Raw genomic sequence first — 13,621 nt, 5'->3', positions numbered from 1 at the left:
ACCAACTCCTTTAGCACTCTCTGATGCAACACATCCGACCCCATGGACTTGTGGTCGTCCAGCTTTTCTAAATAGTCCAGAACCACTTCTTTCTCCACGGGGGGCTTGTCACCTCTTCCCCATGCTGTGCTGCTCTCTGCAGTAGTCTGGGAGCTGACCTTGTTCACGAAGACAGAGGCAAAAAAAGTATTGAGTACATTAGCTTTTTCCACATCCTCTGTCACTAGATTGCCTCCCTCATTCAGTAAGGCGCCCACACTTTCCTTGACTTTCTTCTTGTTCCTAACATACCTGAAGAAACCCTTCTTGTTGTTCTTAACATCTCTTGCTAGCTGCAACTCCAGGTGTGATTTGGCCTTCCTGATTTCACTCCTGCAAACCCGAGCAATATTTTTATACTCATCCCTGGTCATTTGTCCAATCTTCCACTTCTTGTAAGCTTCTTTTTTGTATTTAAGAGCAGCAAGGATTTCAATGTTAAGCCAAGCTGGTCGCCTGCCATATTTACTATCCTTTCTACACATCAGGATGGTTTGTCCCTGTAACCTCAATAAGGATTCTTTAAAATATAGTTGAACTGCTCCTTACTACTGTCCAGGATACCTGTGTAGAGCTTCATGAGCCTTGGCATTAAGGGGTAGGCTGGGTCCCAGAGGATAACTATAGGCATTTCAACATCCCCAACAATAATTTTCTGGTCTGGGAAGTAAGTTCCTTCCTGCAGCTGTTCAAACAGACCAGAGTTTCTGAAGATACGAGCATCATGCACCTTTCCCGGCCATCCCACATTGATGTTGGTGAAACGTCCCTTGTGATCCACCAGTGCTTGCAGCACCATGGAAAAGTACCCCTTGCGGTTTATGTACTGGCTGCCAAGGTGGTCCAGTCCCAAAATAGGGATATGCGTTCTGTCTATTGCCCCGCCACAGTTAGGGAACCCCAGCTCATTAAAGCCATCCACAGTGGTCTGCACATTTCCCAAAGTCACTACCCTTGATAGCAGCTGGTCAATGATTGCGTTGGTTACTTGCAGCACAGTAGATTTCCCCACTCCAAACTGACTCCCGACTGACCAGGAGCTGCCAGGCGTTGCAAGCTTCCACAGAGCTATGGCCACTCACTTCTCAACTGTGAGGGCTGATCTCATTTTGGTGTATTTGCACTTCAGGGCAGGGGACAGCAAGTCACAAAGTTCCATGAAAGTGGTCCTACGCATTTCTCAGCCACTGGAAATCATCCCATACGTGCAACACTATGCAGTCCCAACAGTCTGTGCTTGTTTCCTGGGCCCAGAATCAGCGTTCCACGGCATGAACCTGGCCCATGATCTCCCAGTCGCCACATGCTGTGCCGTCTGTGTCCATGTCCTCATCAGTATAGTAATCGCGCTGTCGTCGCTTCCTCGCCCGGTTTTGTAGGTACTGCACATACTGCTGGATAATGCATGAGGTATTTACAATGGTCAAAACTGCAGCGGAGATCGGATCGGGCTCCACGACTATGGCACCTGCACGGGTAATCCTGGAAAAAGGGCACGAAATGTAGGAGAGCAGAGTGGCAGCGGAAGCTGTGCTGTTTGGTTCACGGTAGCCAAACAAAGGCTGAAAATGGTTGTCTTCTGTGGCTTTCACGGAGGTGGGAGCCCAGGACAGACAACATAGAGAAGCTTGGAAGCACCACGATAGCGGGAGAGCAGAGTTGGCGGCGGAAGCTGTGCTGCTCGCTTCACGATGGCCGAGCAGGGTTGGCAGCGGAAGCGTTCGATGAGGAAGAGAACGAGTAGATACTAGAGATTACATAGGAAGATGAGAGGAAATGAGAGGTGGATTCATAGTAGCAGAGCAGCGGTGCACCATCTGCTGAAAGCAGTATGGTGTCTGCACGCCAAAAAGGCATGAAACAATTGTCTGCCACAGCTTTGTGATGACACACACCCAGAAACACCCGTGAGAATGTTTTTGGCCCATCATGCACTGGGAGCTTAATCCGAAATTCCAGTGGGCGGCGGGGTCTGCGGGAACTGTGGGATAGCTACCCACGGTGCACCGCTCTGACATTCAATGCTAGCCTGTGGACGCAATCCGCCAAATTCACATGCTTCAGTGGGGACACAGGAGACCGAATGTATAAAATAGCTTCCGAAAATTCAAATAGAATAATTTTGAAATAACTTTGTCCTGTTGACGTACCCTTAGTCCTTCCTTTGTTGTCCCAGACTCCTGCCTCCCAGCCCCCAGGCGGGGCTGCCTGAGCCTAAAGACTGAGGGGGGATTCCTGGGGGAGCCCCAGGTGCTCTGAGAAATGAGTTCTGTGACTTCTTCCTCGGCGGTTGTAGGATTCTCCCTTTCCCGCCATCTGCGCATGCGGGACTCTTCCCTCCCCCCCGCCATCTGCGCATGCGGGACTCCCCCGCATTTGCGCATGCCCGGAGCCCATCTTTCACGAGACCAGCGTCTGTGGGCGGGGGAGACAAGCTCTCAAGCGATACAAAACTCTTCCCCGGGCCTGGGAGAGGCTCCAACGGCCCTCACGAACTCTCAGCCCTGCTCGTCATTCCCCCGCCCAACGTCACTTCCGCTCCCAAGAGACTCAGGAACTACATCTCCCAGGCTGCCCTGGGGGGCACTTCCGCCTTCTCTAGCTCAGGTAAGGGCCTGGCTCCGCGCCTCTCCCGCAGCCGGCGCCTCTCAGACCCGCCCCCCCGAAGCCTCCCGGGTTCCTTCCGCTTTCTAAGGCGAACTGGAGCCTGGTCCCGGGCAGTCTGCGCTGTGGGGAGCCCGGGAGCGGGGGCAGGGGCTGCTCGCTGGGCGGGGGGAGCCTCAGTCCCGGGGTCCCACCTGCCCCGCCCGCGTCCTGCCCCCCCGGTCCGACCCTCCCCTTGCCCACACATGGACCTGGCCCGGGCTGCTTCTTCCCCCTCCCCGTGACCTGCCTCCCCTGGCACCAGTTTGTAACGTGCTCCCCTCGCCTCGCCTCGCCTCCCCTCGGGTTACCCGGCGAGACGGACCAAATATCGGGACGCATGGGGGAAGCAAAAGAAAAAAGCCGCCGGAGCGGCCAGTGCGGCAATACCGGGACAAACGGCGTCCAAGGGACAAAACTAAAAATCGGGACAGACGCCTGGTCCCCCTCCCCTCCCCCATCGCTGAGCCTAGGGGCTGGTTTGGCTTCGCTCCTGGGGTGCCCTGTGCTAGCCTCAAATCAGCTTCCTGGGGCACTTCCTGCTCCCCCTGCACCCCAGCCGCCCAGGGACAGGAGTCAAAGAAAGGACGTTTCCTTTCAGGTGTGAGGGCGGCAATTCAGCCATGAAGGGGCGGTGCTGACGGAGGAATTATTGACCCTTTCTCTGTTTTCCTTTTCAGGTTTTACCCCCTTTTTCTCTGATTTCTGTTTCTGATTGTCACCAATGGATGTAAAATCCGTGTTGATTTCTCCCCTTTTCTCTCTAGTTCAATTTAAAATCTCAGATTTGGGATATTTTCCCACCCATTTGATGTGCAGCAAACTTTCTTTGTTTATATAGGAAATTGTTGCCCTGAGTCATTTCCCAACTGGGATGGGTTTTAATGGGTGCAGCAGCTTGCAAAGCCCTGAGACACATCTTCCCAAAAGGGCGGGGCGGGGGGCTTCCAGTTTCTGGCATTCAGAGGCCAGGCCAGTCAGGGACATGCTTCCATGCTGATGATGGGTACTGCTCCATAACAATCCAAAGCAGTGCGGACTGACGTATGTTCATTTCCATCATCTGAGTTGTATGCTGCCATCAGAAGGTTGATTTTCTTGTCTAGCAGTTCGGGTTCTGTAGCGTCTGCATCAGTGTTGCTCCTTTAGAACTTCTGACCATATGTTCCACACCTCGGCCTTCTCAGATTTCGGACGGCACTTCAGATTCTTACACCTTGGTCAAGTGCTGTAGCTATCTTTAGAAATCTCACATTAGTACCTTCTTTGCATTTTATCAACTCCGTAGTATAAGTGTTCTTAAAATGAGCAACATATGCTGGGTCATCATCCGAGACTGCTATAAAATGAAATATATGGCAGAATGCAGATAAAACCATGGAGCAGGAGACATAATGGTCTCCCTCAAGATCTTCAGTCTCAAATTTCATTAATGCATTATTTTTTAACGATCATCGTCATCATGGAGACATGTCCTCTGGAATGATGGCTGAAGCATGAAGGGGAATATGGATATTAGCATAGCTGGCACATAAATATTTTGCAGTGCTGGCTACAAAAGGGCCATGTGAATGCCTGTTCTCACTTTCAGGTGACATTGTATGTAAGAAGCGGGCAGCATTATCGCCGGTAAATGTAAACAAACTTGTTTGTCTTAGCGATTGGCTGAACAAGAAGTAGGACTGAGTGGACTTGTAGCGCTAAATTTTTACACTGTTGTGTTTTTGAGTGCATTTATGTAACAACAGAAAATCTACATTTGTAAGTTGCACTTTCACGATAAAGCGATCACATTACAGTATTTTATCTTTTCTACAGTACAAATATTTGTAAGAAAAAATAATATAAAGTGAGCACTGTACACTTTGTATTCTGTGTTGTAATAGAAATCAATATATTTGAAAATGTAGAAAAACATCCAAAAATATTTCCAATAAATTTAAATTGGTATTGTTTAACAGTGCGATTAAAACTCTGATTAATCGCAGTTAACTGAAACAAATTGCAAAAGTTAACTGTGATTAACTGACAGCCCTAGTTTTGAATTTTTCTGTTACACGCAGGACAGTCTAGAACATCAGTGTGCAGAGAAAGAGCCTGCGGGGAGTTGTGCTGTGAAATTATTTCCTGTTCTGACGTGTCCCCAATTGTCCTTTTTGCCCTAACAGGCTGCAGCGCAATATCCATGTTTTCTGCCAGGTTTTTCCATCCTTCCAGGGACCAGGAAAGGGAAATGGCTGCAGTGGAGCCAGTTGAGGTAGGGATTATCAGGGAGTTGCTGGTGGGTTGCTGTTGGAGGGAGGAGGGCAGTAAATACAGAGGAGGTTGGCATTTCTGGGGGGGTTAGTTTGAAGGTGGGAGGGGTTAGGAAATACTCAGGGTGGAGAAATGAAGGGGGGCAGTGTGATGACAAACCTGTTGGGGTTTGTTTACTGTGAGACCTAGATCCCAGCAACAAATGCATGGAGTTTGTGGGTGGGAATTTCCTGATTTGACAAACAGGAAGCAAACAGCCTGGAGTGGGCTGAGAAAACTTTAACTAGACTCCAGTACTGGAGCCTGAACCTATTAGCCAGAGGCCCCTGTGAGATTTAAAGGGGAACCCACCAGTAAGGCCCAGGGAAGATACCCCATCCTGCCTGCTGGCCATGGGGAGAGTGTTCTGATTCTCACCAGAGAGATGTCCCTTGTTCCTGCTGGGGGCTCCATCTCCTGTATCAGCCTCTGGCTAATAGGTGAGTGATGAATGTGAAGACCCCTGCCCCCTCTCTCTGCTGGGAGGGGTGCAGGGCTCTGTCTTTCTCCCCTCACCCTGATGCCTCCTAGCTGCTCTGATGGGATGGGGGCAGGACTATGCTGACAGCCTGTCTCCCAGATCTTCTATGTGATTGGCCCTCCTCCCCTCTGAACAATGGGGTTGTCAGGAGGCTCTTGCTTTTTCAGGGGCTGGTGACCTTTGAGGAGGTGGCTGTGTATTTCACCAAGGAAGAATGGGCTCTTCTGGACCTGGGTCAGAAAATCCTCTACAGAGATGTAATACTGGAGAACTATGAGACTGTGACCTCGCTGGGTAAGGATTACTGTTCCCCCAGGTATTAGAAGGGGAAATGAGGAGTTAAGGTTCACGACATCTCACAATGCAACTCAACTGTGCCCTGTTTCAGCAACACCCCAACTGGCCAATGACAAACATTACCCTGGTGGCTACAGAATACTTTGGGAACAGAGCACAAGTGTGGTATAGCACAAAGTTTAACACCTTCTCTTTGCTAACGCAAAACTTGGGGTTAGGTCCAGTGCAGGGAACAGAAGCTATCTACAGTGGTGAGCTGGAGCTGGTTCGCACCGATTCGTGTGAACTGGTTGTTAAATTTTGAAGCCGGTTTAGAACCGGTCGTTAAAGGGGTGGGCAAACTCCGGCCCGCAGGCCACATCCTGTCCGGGCCGCCTGAGCTGTCATCTGAGGAGGCTCCCCTTTTTAATTTTTGCTCACCCAGTGGTGCTCTGGGTCTTTGGCGGTACTTCAGCGGCGGGTCCCTAACTCGCTCCGGTCTTCAGCGGCACTGAAGGATCTGCTGCCGAAGACCCGGAGCGACTGAAGGAACCGGTTCATCAGCTTTTGGCAGCTCATCACTGGCTATCTACCCCTAGCCTTCACTCAAACACTGAGCCTACTGCACACAGTCCATCTCAGACTTTTACAATGTTGCCACCCTATTAGCCTTGCACTAAGGGTATGACTACACTACGGAATTAGGTTGAATTTATAGAAGTAGATTTGTTTGCCTGGAGCGTGCCCCGTCTCACCCCCTTCCCCCCCGTGTTCTTGGGCATCTGGGTGAGGAGGCTATGGAACTTGGGGAGGAGGGCAGGTGGTTACACAGGGGCTGCAGCGACGGTCTGTGCTCCTGCTGCCTTTCCTGCAGCTCAACCATATGCAGGAGCATATCAGTTTGATCCTCTAGTAGCCTCAGCATTGCATCCCGCCACCTCTCATCTTGTGCGTCCCTCCTGTCCTCGTGTTCATTTTGTGCTTTTCTGAACTCTGACATTGCTTGCCTCCATGCATTTTGCTGAGCTCTTTCAGTGCGGGAGGACTGCATGAGCTCTGTTATGAAGCGTGGGGGAGTCAGGGTCCTGTACCCTTGTTTCCTGCGATTCACGTTCACCGTGACTCTCAGCCAGCCAGTAGAACAGCAGGTTTATTAGAGATGACAAGGAACACAATCCAGCCCCGAGCTTGTAGGCATGAACAGGACTCCTTAGTCAGGGCTCCTTGTGGGGGGTAGAGAGCTTAGACCCCCCACTCTGGGGCTCTCCCCTCTTCCCTAGCCCACGCCAAACTGAAAGAAAAACCCTCCAGCGTCCCACCCAGCCTCCCCCCAGCTCCTCCTCCAGCCTTTGTCCAGTTTCCCGGGCAAAGGTGTCACCTGGGCCCAACCCCCTCCTGGCTCAGGTTACAGGCTCTCAGGTATCCCATCCCCACATTCCCAGGTCAACACTCTCCCCTCCCTGCAACGTCACAAGCTCAGAGAACATTAAAATACCGCCAGCTCTCCTGGACTCCTTGCCCCCTCATATTAGCTTCCCGGGGGATCCAGCCCATCAGCTCCCTAAGGGAGTCAAAGTCTGCTTTTCTGAGGTCCAGGGTCCGTATTTTGCTACTCTCCTTTCTTCCTTTTGTCAGGATCCTGAACTCAACCATCTCATGGTCACTGCTGCTTAGGTTGCCACCCACTTCTATTTTCCCTACCAATTCTTCCCTGTTTGTAAGTAGCAGGTCAAGAGGAGCATGGCCCCTAGTCACTTCATCCAGCACTTGTACCAGAAAGTTCTCCCCAACACTCTCCAAAAACTTCCTGGATTGCTGTATTGCTCTCCCAGCAGATGTCAGGGTGATTGAAGTCCCCCATTAGAATCAGGGCTTGTGATCTGGAAACTTCAGTTAGTTGTCCAAAGAAAGCCTTGTCTACCTCATCCTTCTGATCTGGTGGTCTATAGCACATGCCCACCACGGCATCACCCTTGTTGCTCTTGCCTCTAAACTTAACCCAAAGACTCTCAACAGGCTTTTCTGCAGTTTCAAACTGGAGCTTTGAGCAATCATACCACTCTCTTACATACAATGCAACTCCTCCACCTTTCCTCCTGTACCTGTCCTTCCTAAACAGTTTATACCCATCCATAACAGTGCTCCAGTCATGTGAACTGCCCCACCAAGTTTCTGTTATTCCAGTCATGTCATAGTTCCTTGATTGTGCCAGGACTTCCAATTTTTCCTGTTTGTTTCCCAGGCTTCTTGCGTTCACGTACATGCACCTAAAATAACTAGCTGATTGCCCTACTGTCGGAGAAGAACACAGTTCTCACTCTCCGGTTGGGTGCAGCAAGTCAGATACAGTTTATTATCTCAAGCAATTGCACAGAGGGAGAGAGTGCACTAGGACACAGGGTTTCCCCCACCTAGGCAGGTCTCTCCCAGATAAACAATTTGAGCAAGTATTTATACCATTATTACAGACAATAATAAGCAACAACTGCATATTGTTTATACATATTCCTTCATGATATCTTATTTTTCTTACCATTTCTCTTATAGTCTGCATTCTATTCTTATCTAATACAAGGTCACAGCAGCCTCTTTCACAGTTATTTTCCACTCGCTTCTCACTATCCCCGCTTCTACAAATCTCGCGTTATTAAAGCTAGAGTTAGCCTGACTCCTGCTCATTTCAGAGGCCTGCATCCAAATTCCCTTCATCTATTTCCGCACTACTTTCTCAGTATGAATCAGGAGGCTTCCCGTCTTGTATCCTCCTCGTATTTCGTGACCAGGTCAGATTTGGTCAAATGAAATAAAAGCAAAACACATTCTAAGCTGATTGTAACACTTCCAGTGCCCTTACAAACTTCGATGCGTCTCACCACAGGCTGGCTGGTTGCTCTTCAGCCAGGCTGTCCCCTTTGATCAGCGCTTAAGTCTCTTGGTGTGGTGTCTGTAGATGTACGTGGAAGAGAGAGAGAGCATGGCAAACGTCTCTCCCTCTTACCATGTTCTTTCTTCCCTCTTGGCTTTGCCCCTTCCCCCCCTTCAGAGTCAGATGAGCATTACCTCATCGCAGTCCCAAACTGACCAAAGGAAAGGGGGTGACTCACTCGAGAGTCCAACAGATCCTTTTGTTACTGCATAGGCCAGCGTCCTTTATTCCTGTGAGGCTGTGCTGGGTTTGTCCCATACATGCATTGATGAGGTGTGAACTGCCCCTTTGCTCTTAGAGTGTTTTTCCCTGGTCTTATTTTAAGCCATGAGGATGCATTTTCAGCCTCATAACTGTATACATTACTGCAACAACAATTACTATAACATCACTGTAACAGCAATGCTCAGTGCATCATGAGCCTTCACAAAACACCCAACATGACAAATTTTGCATTGGATACCACACAATCATTTTATAAGGATGAACATGGGGGTGTAGGGTGTTCCCACGAGGTACCGAACGTCACAGCACGTCAGCCCCAGGTGGGGAAAACAGAAATTACATCAGTTAGCTTTACTGTGGTAAAATCTACTGGGGCCTGGTCTCCGTTAGCATGTTTTTATAGTTAGCTAGCTCCATTGAGCTATCCAGATATAGAAGCACAGCTATATTCTCTATACTGACGTGCCTCCAGTATACTACTCTGGGTTAGCTCATATATTTTCCCTTGACATGTCCCAATCTACTCCGCATTCCCTAGTCTAGAGAAAATATTATCATGATGGTAAAACATTTGCAAATAACACAACTCAATAATAATCAGATAGCAGTGAGTGAAGCAGATTTCAGTGGATTAGAGGACAATGCAATGGGAGAATCTGTGGTCCTGATTCTGAGTCCTCAGATGTAACTTGCTCTAGAATCTCATTCTATCTGAAACAGAAAATGTCTTCTATCTCTCTGAGATGTAGATTTTTCTCTCTTTCCTAAAGGTTGTTTGGTCACATAATTGAATATTAGTTTGCTTTGACAGAATGTAGTTCAGATTTATTGAGGACTTTGAGACAAATGACGGTTTGCTTCAATAGTCATTTCTTCTTTTATTTATGGTTTCTCGTCACCCCTCCATGATGACATGGGGAATGTTCAAATGCAGCTCAGTCAACTGGAGAGAATTCTCCTAGTTATGGGTTATGCTACCAAGGAACCAGGAGGGGTTTGAAATGTCCAGTCTGAAATGGTGAACAACAGCACACCCCAATCTGTGCAACTAACCTATGGAACTGGGTATAATCACAGTGTTATTCAGTTATGTAGGTCAGTATTATCTCAAATATCTGGGGAGAGAGTTCCACAGTAAGTGTCTTGGAACTAGGCAAAATACCTGTGTATTTGGTTCCCATAACAGTTGTAACCTTGGCCCTATAGGAGGTTTCCTTGTACTAGCTGAGATAAATGCCAAGGAAATGAGATTAGTCCGGGAACCATTAGAAGCACGGTTTCCGCCTAGGTGTGTGTAAAATGTTGTAAGAGCAAGGGAGTTGTATAAAAATGTTCTTTTTGGGGGGATCTCTGGGGGAGGAATGTCGGAAACTTCTTGCTTAAATAATCTCAAATGTAAGCCACTAACCATACCCTGCATGCCCATAGAGCAGTGGTTCTCAAACTTTTTGTATTGGCAACCCCTTTCAGACAGCAAGCCTCTGAGTGTGACCTCCCTCCTTATAAATTAAAAACACATTTTCTTATGTTGAATGCTATTTTAAATGCTAAATTTATTACCATATTGTTTTAAATTAATATCTGTTCTCATTGTTTATAAATTAAGACTAAAACACATTTGTATAGAAATAATGTTGTAAGTCCAAAAGGTATTTTTTTAAATAGTTACTGTTAAATAATGGGGTGTGGAGGGGGGGGGGAAGAAACTTTGTCCATATCACTTTTCACAGTATACTTAGTGCCCCATTGCCACCCTTACTTCTGGGCCTCTGCTGGCAGCAGGCGTTGCCTTCTGAGCTGGGGGGCCAGAGAGCAGCGGCTGCCAGCTGGTCACCCAGCTATGAAGGCAACTTTGCTGCCAGTAGGAGCACACAACTGCATAAGTAAGGGTGGCAATGCCATATGAGGCATCCTTATTTCTGAGTATTGTTTGACCTTTGTGCTGAAAGGGGTGGCTACGAGCGGGGAGTTCAGGCAAATTTTGGGGTGGCTATAGCTCCCACTAGCCCCCCGCAGCACCACCCTTGTCTGTGTGTCTGAGTGTTAAATTATTATTTCCTTTTTTTTTTTTGCCCAACTCTGTGTTCTGATTGGTCTGCGGTTTAATGCAGGTCTTCAGCTGCTGAATGCTCAATCCCTCTAATGTTGTCTCAGACCCACCTTTTCAGTCTCAAGGCAACAAACCTGCACACAATACTATGATCCGCAGAGTCCAATTTCCTTAAAGTGGTGATAATACAAACATATTTTGTTTCAGAACAATAACTCTGTATTACATACTTACAATTCTTTTGGAAGTAAATACACATTGCAATGGAAAGGTGTGTGTAATTTTTTAAAACCCAAGATTTAAATTATATATATTATAGCAGTTGCTCTCTGTTTCATGCATGTGCTCGTGGCCCCAAAAAATAACCCCATGACCCCTTGAGGGGTTTTCACCTCCAGTTTCAGAACCGCTACCAAGGAGAGTAGCAAATGCCAAAATAACCTGAGCACACGTGGATTTCAGAGCAGTTAGATTTGTCAGTTTACAAAACAGAAGGTAGTGCTGAGCTGTAACTGTGTCAGAGCTGGCACTCTGCTGTAGTCACTTCCCACATCCATGGAGGGTGTGACAGTCAGCTGGGCCCATCCACTGATACGAGACAGGGTGAGATTCCTGTCAGGAGTCCTTGGGAGAAGGGAGAGCAGGGAGCAGTGGAGTGGATGAGATGATGGGGATCTGGTGACCCTGCACTACCATAAAGGAGGGAGGGCTGAGAGCAGTGGGAGGAAGGGGGCTGGGTGTCCTGGTGAGTGAAAGGGCTAGTTATCTCTTTCCCCTTCCCCTGCAATGTGTCAGCCTCATGCCTTTCCGTCTCCTGGAGTGGATTTCTGCCATTCTTCTTCGAGTGCTTGTTCACATCCATTCCACATTAGGTGTGCGCACACCGCGTGCACGAGCATCGGAAACTTTTTCCCTTAGCAGCTCCCGTCAGGCCGGCGGGGCTCCCGAGTGGTGCCGCTGTGCCATGCATATATACCCCCGCCGGCCCGATCCCCTCCAGTTCCTTCTCTCTCTCTCTCTCTCTCTCTCTCTCTCTCTCTCTCTCGTAGAGGAGCAGCTCCATAGCCTTTAGAGTAGCTGTTATTAGTTCGTTTACATACAGATTATGGACACTTAAGTCATTTGGTGCTTGGAGGCCTCCAGCACCTGCCCCAGGTCGCGGGGCATGCGGCAGCCCATGACTTCAAGACTTGCGCCACATGCTGCAAACCTATGCCAGTTAGTGACCCCCACAACTTGTGTCTGCGTTGCCTGGGGGATGGACATGAAACTGAACGGTGTAGGATTTGCAAGGCATTTAAGCCAAGGACAAGAAAGAGACTTTTGCCTGTTGATGCGCTGCATTGCAGCCACCGGGCCCAGAGCACCCGACGCCGGCTCAGGCTTCCTCGGTGCTTAGTGCCGTGGAGCCGTAGAGAGACCCGGCACCGGCTAAACACCGTAAACTGTCGGCCCCGGAGTGCCAGGCTAGGCCCTGGCACCGCTCGTCCTCCCCTGTGCGGCCCCCAGCGCAGCCTAAAGGAAGGCACGGTCGTTCCCCGCACAGGAGGCCGGTGCCTCCCAAGGCCCCGAGCACCGATAAGAGTGGGAAGGCCGCGGTACCGGCGCTGACGCTGGCGGTCCCGGCAGCACAAGCCCCACCGAGCCCAGACCTAAGTGAGCTCAGTGCAGACGATGGGCTTGAGGGCATAACGGATCAGCAGCCCTCTACGCCTGGCACCTTTGAGGCTGCAAAGGACCTCATTGAGCTGTCGGCGGCGAGCCCCTTCCCGTATGGGGAGAACCCTGCAGCACCCGTTCCTGGGGTGCTGTCGAGGGGTATGACGGCAATGGTGTGCCGCTCAAGGACACCCTCCCGGCACTGCTCCTAGAGTTGGTCCCGGTTGAGCTCTGACTCTGTGGACTCACACTTGCCAGCGGCCCAGAAGGAGGTTGCGGCACCGGCAGTGGGTCGATGCGAAGAAGCACCCAGAAAAGGGCACACCGCTCTCCGGCACGATCCAGAGACCAGCAATGGGAGGAGTTGAGACAGCCCTCGCCAGAGGACTCCCGCAGACGGTCCTGGTCCAGGGAACGCCGTCACTGGTCCAGATCCCAGTCCCGGCCCTGGGGATACCAGTACTGCTTCTGCTTATCCAAGAGCCGCTCGTTCTCCCCCCGGCGCAGATCGTTGACACCGCTATGGTCTTTGCAATCAGCGTTGCTGCAGTCTGGCACTGACTCCGGCCACTATAGCTACCAGCACCAGGCCCCGGACAGCAGGGAGCTGGCAACTCCAGTGGGGGCCGCCAGGCCATTGGCCCTTTTGGACCCCCTGGGCCTATCAGGAGTGCCAAGGGGCCCCGTCCAGGGCAAGTTACTCGGTGCAGCTGTCCCAGTCCCCGCACCGATGCCAGATGGTGCCGGAGGCAACCGTATCCAGGCCTCCAGCATCCCCCCAGCATAGATTGGAGAGACAGGCACCGAGCCCGGTGCCGTCCTATGGACTCCCGCCCCGGCTTGAGCTGGAGGCCCCTCCCACGGGAGATGGGGAGCAGGAAGACCAACCAGAGGGGGTTAAGCAGCAGCTAACCTCTTCGTCTTCCCCTGATGAGGCGGTGGCAGGTACAGAGGTGTCCGGCCTTCGCCGATAGACCATAGAGCCCACCAGGAATTGCTGCACAGGGTCGCCCAAAACTTGGGGTTG

General features: G+C 50.2%; 1 protein-coding gene across 3 annotated transcripts in view; it reads left to right on the top strand.

Annotated features, from left to right (window-relative positions):
- Positions 1-2,369: 2,369 nt before the first annotated feature.
- The window catches only part of LOC311532042 (uncharacterized protein), a 67,607-nt gene continuing 56,355 nt past the window's right edge, over positions 2,370-13,621 (top strand). For all 3 annotated transcript variants that reach the window (XM_084650085.1, XM_084650084.1, XM_084650083.1), the window contains exons 1-3: positions 2,370-2,646; positions 4,851-4,939; positions 5,626-5,752. In XM_084650085.1, the coding sequence (XP_084506211.1) occupies positions 2,397-2,646; positions 4,851-4,939; positions 5,626-5,752 (466 nt within the window). In that variant the 5' untranslated portion in view covers positions 2,370-2,396. The remainder of the gene's footprint in view (positions 2,647-4,850; positions 4,940-5,625; positions 5,753-13,621) is intronic.

The sequence above is a fragment of the Lepidochelys olivacea genome, assembly GCF_965140295.1.
Source record: "Lepidochelys olivacea isolate rLepOli2 genome assembly, chromosome: 16".
NCBI lineage: Eukaryota > Metazoa > Chordata > Testudines > Cheloniidae > Lepidochelys > Lepidochelys olivacea.
The sequence above is the reverse complement of the archived record's forward strand: the minus strand, read 5'-3'. Positions and strand labels throughout refer to the sequence as shown.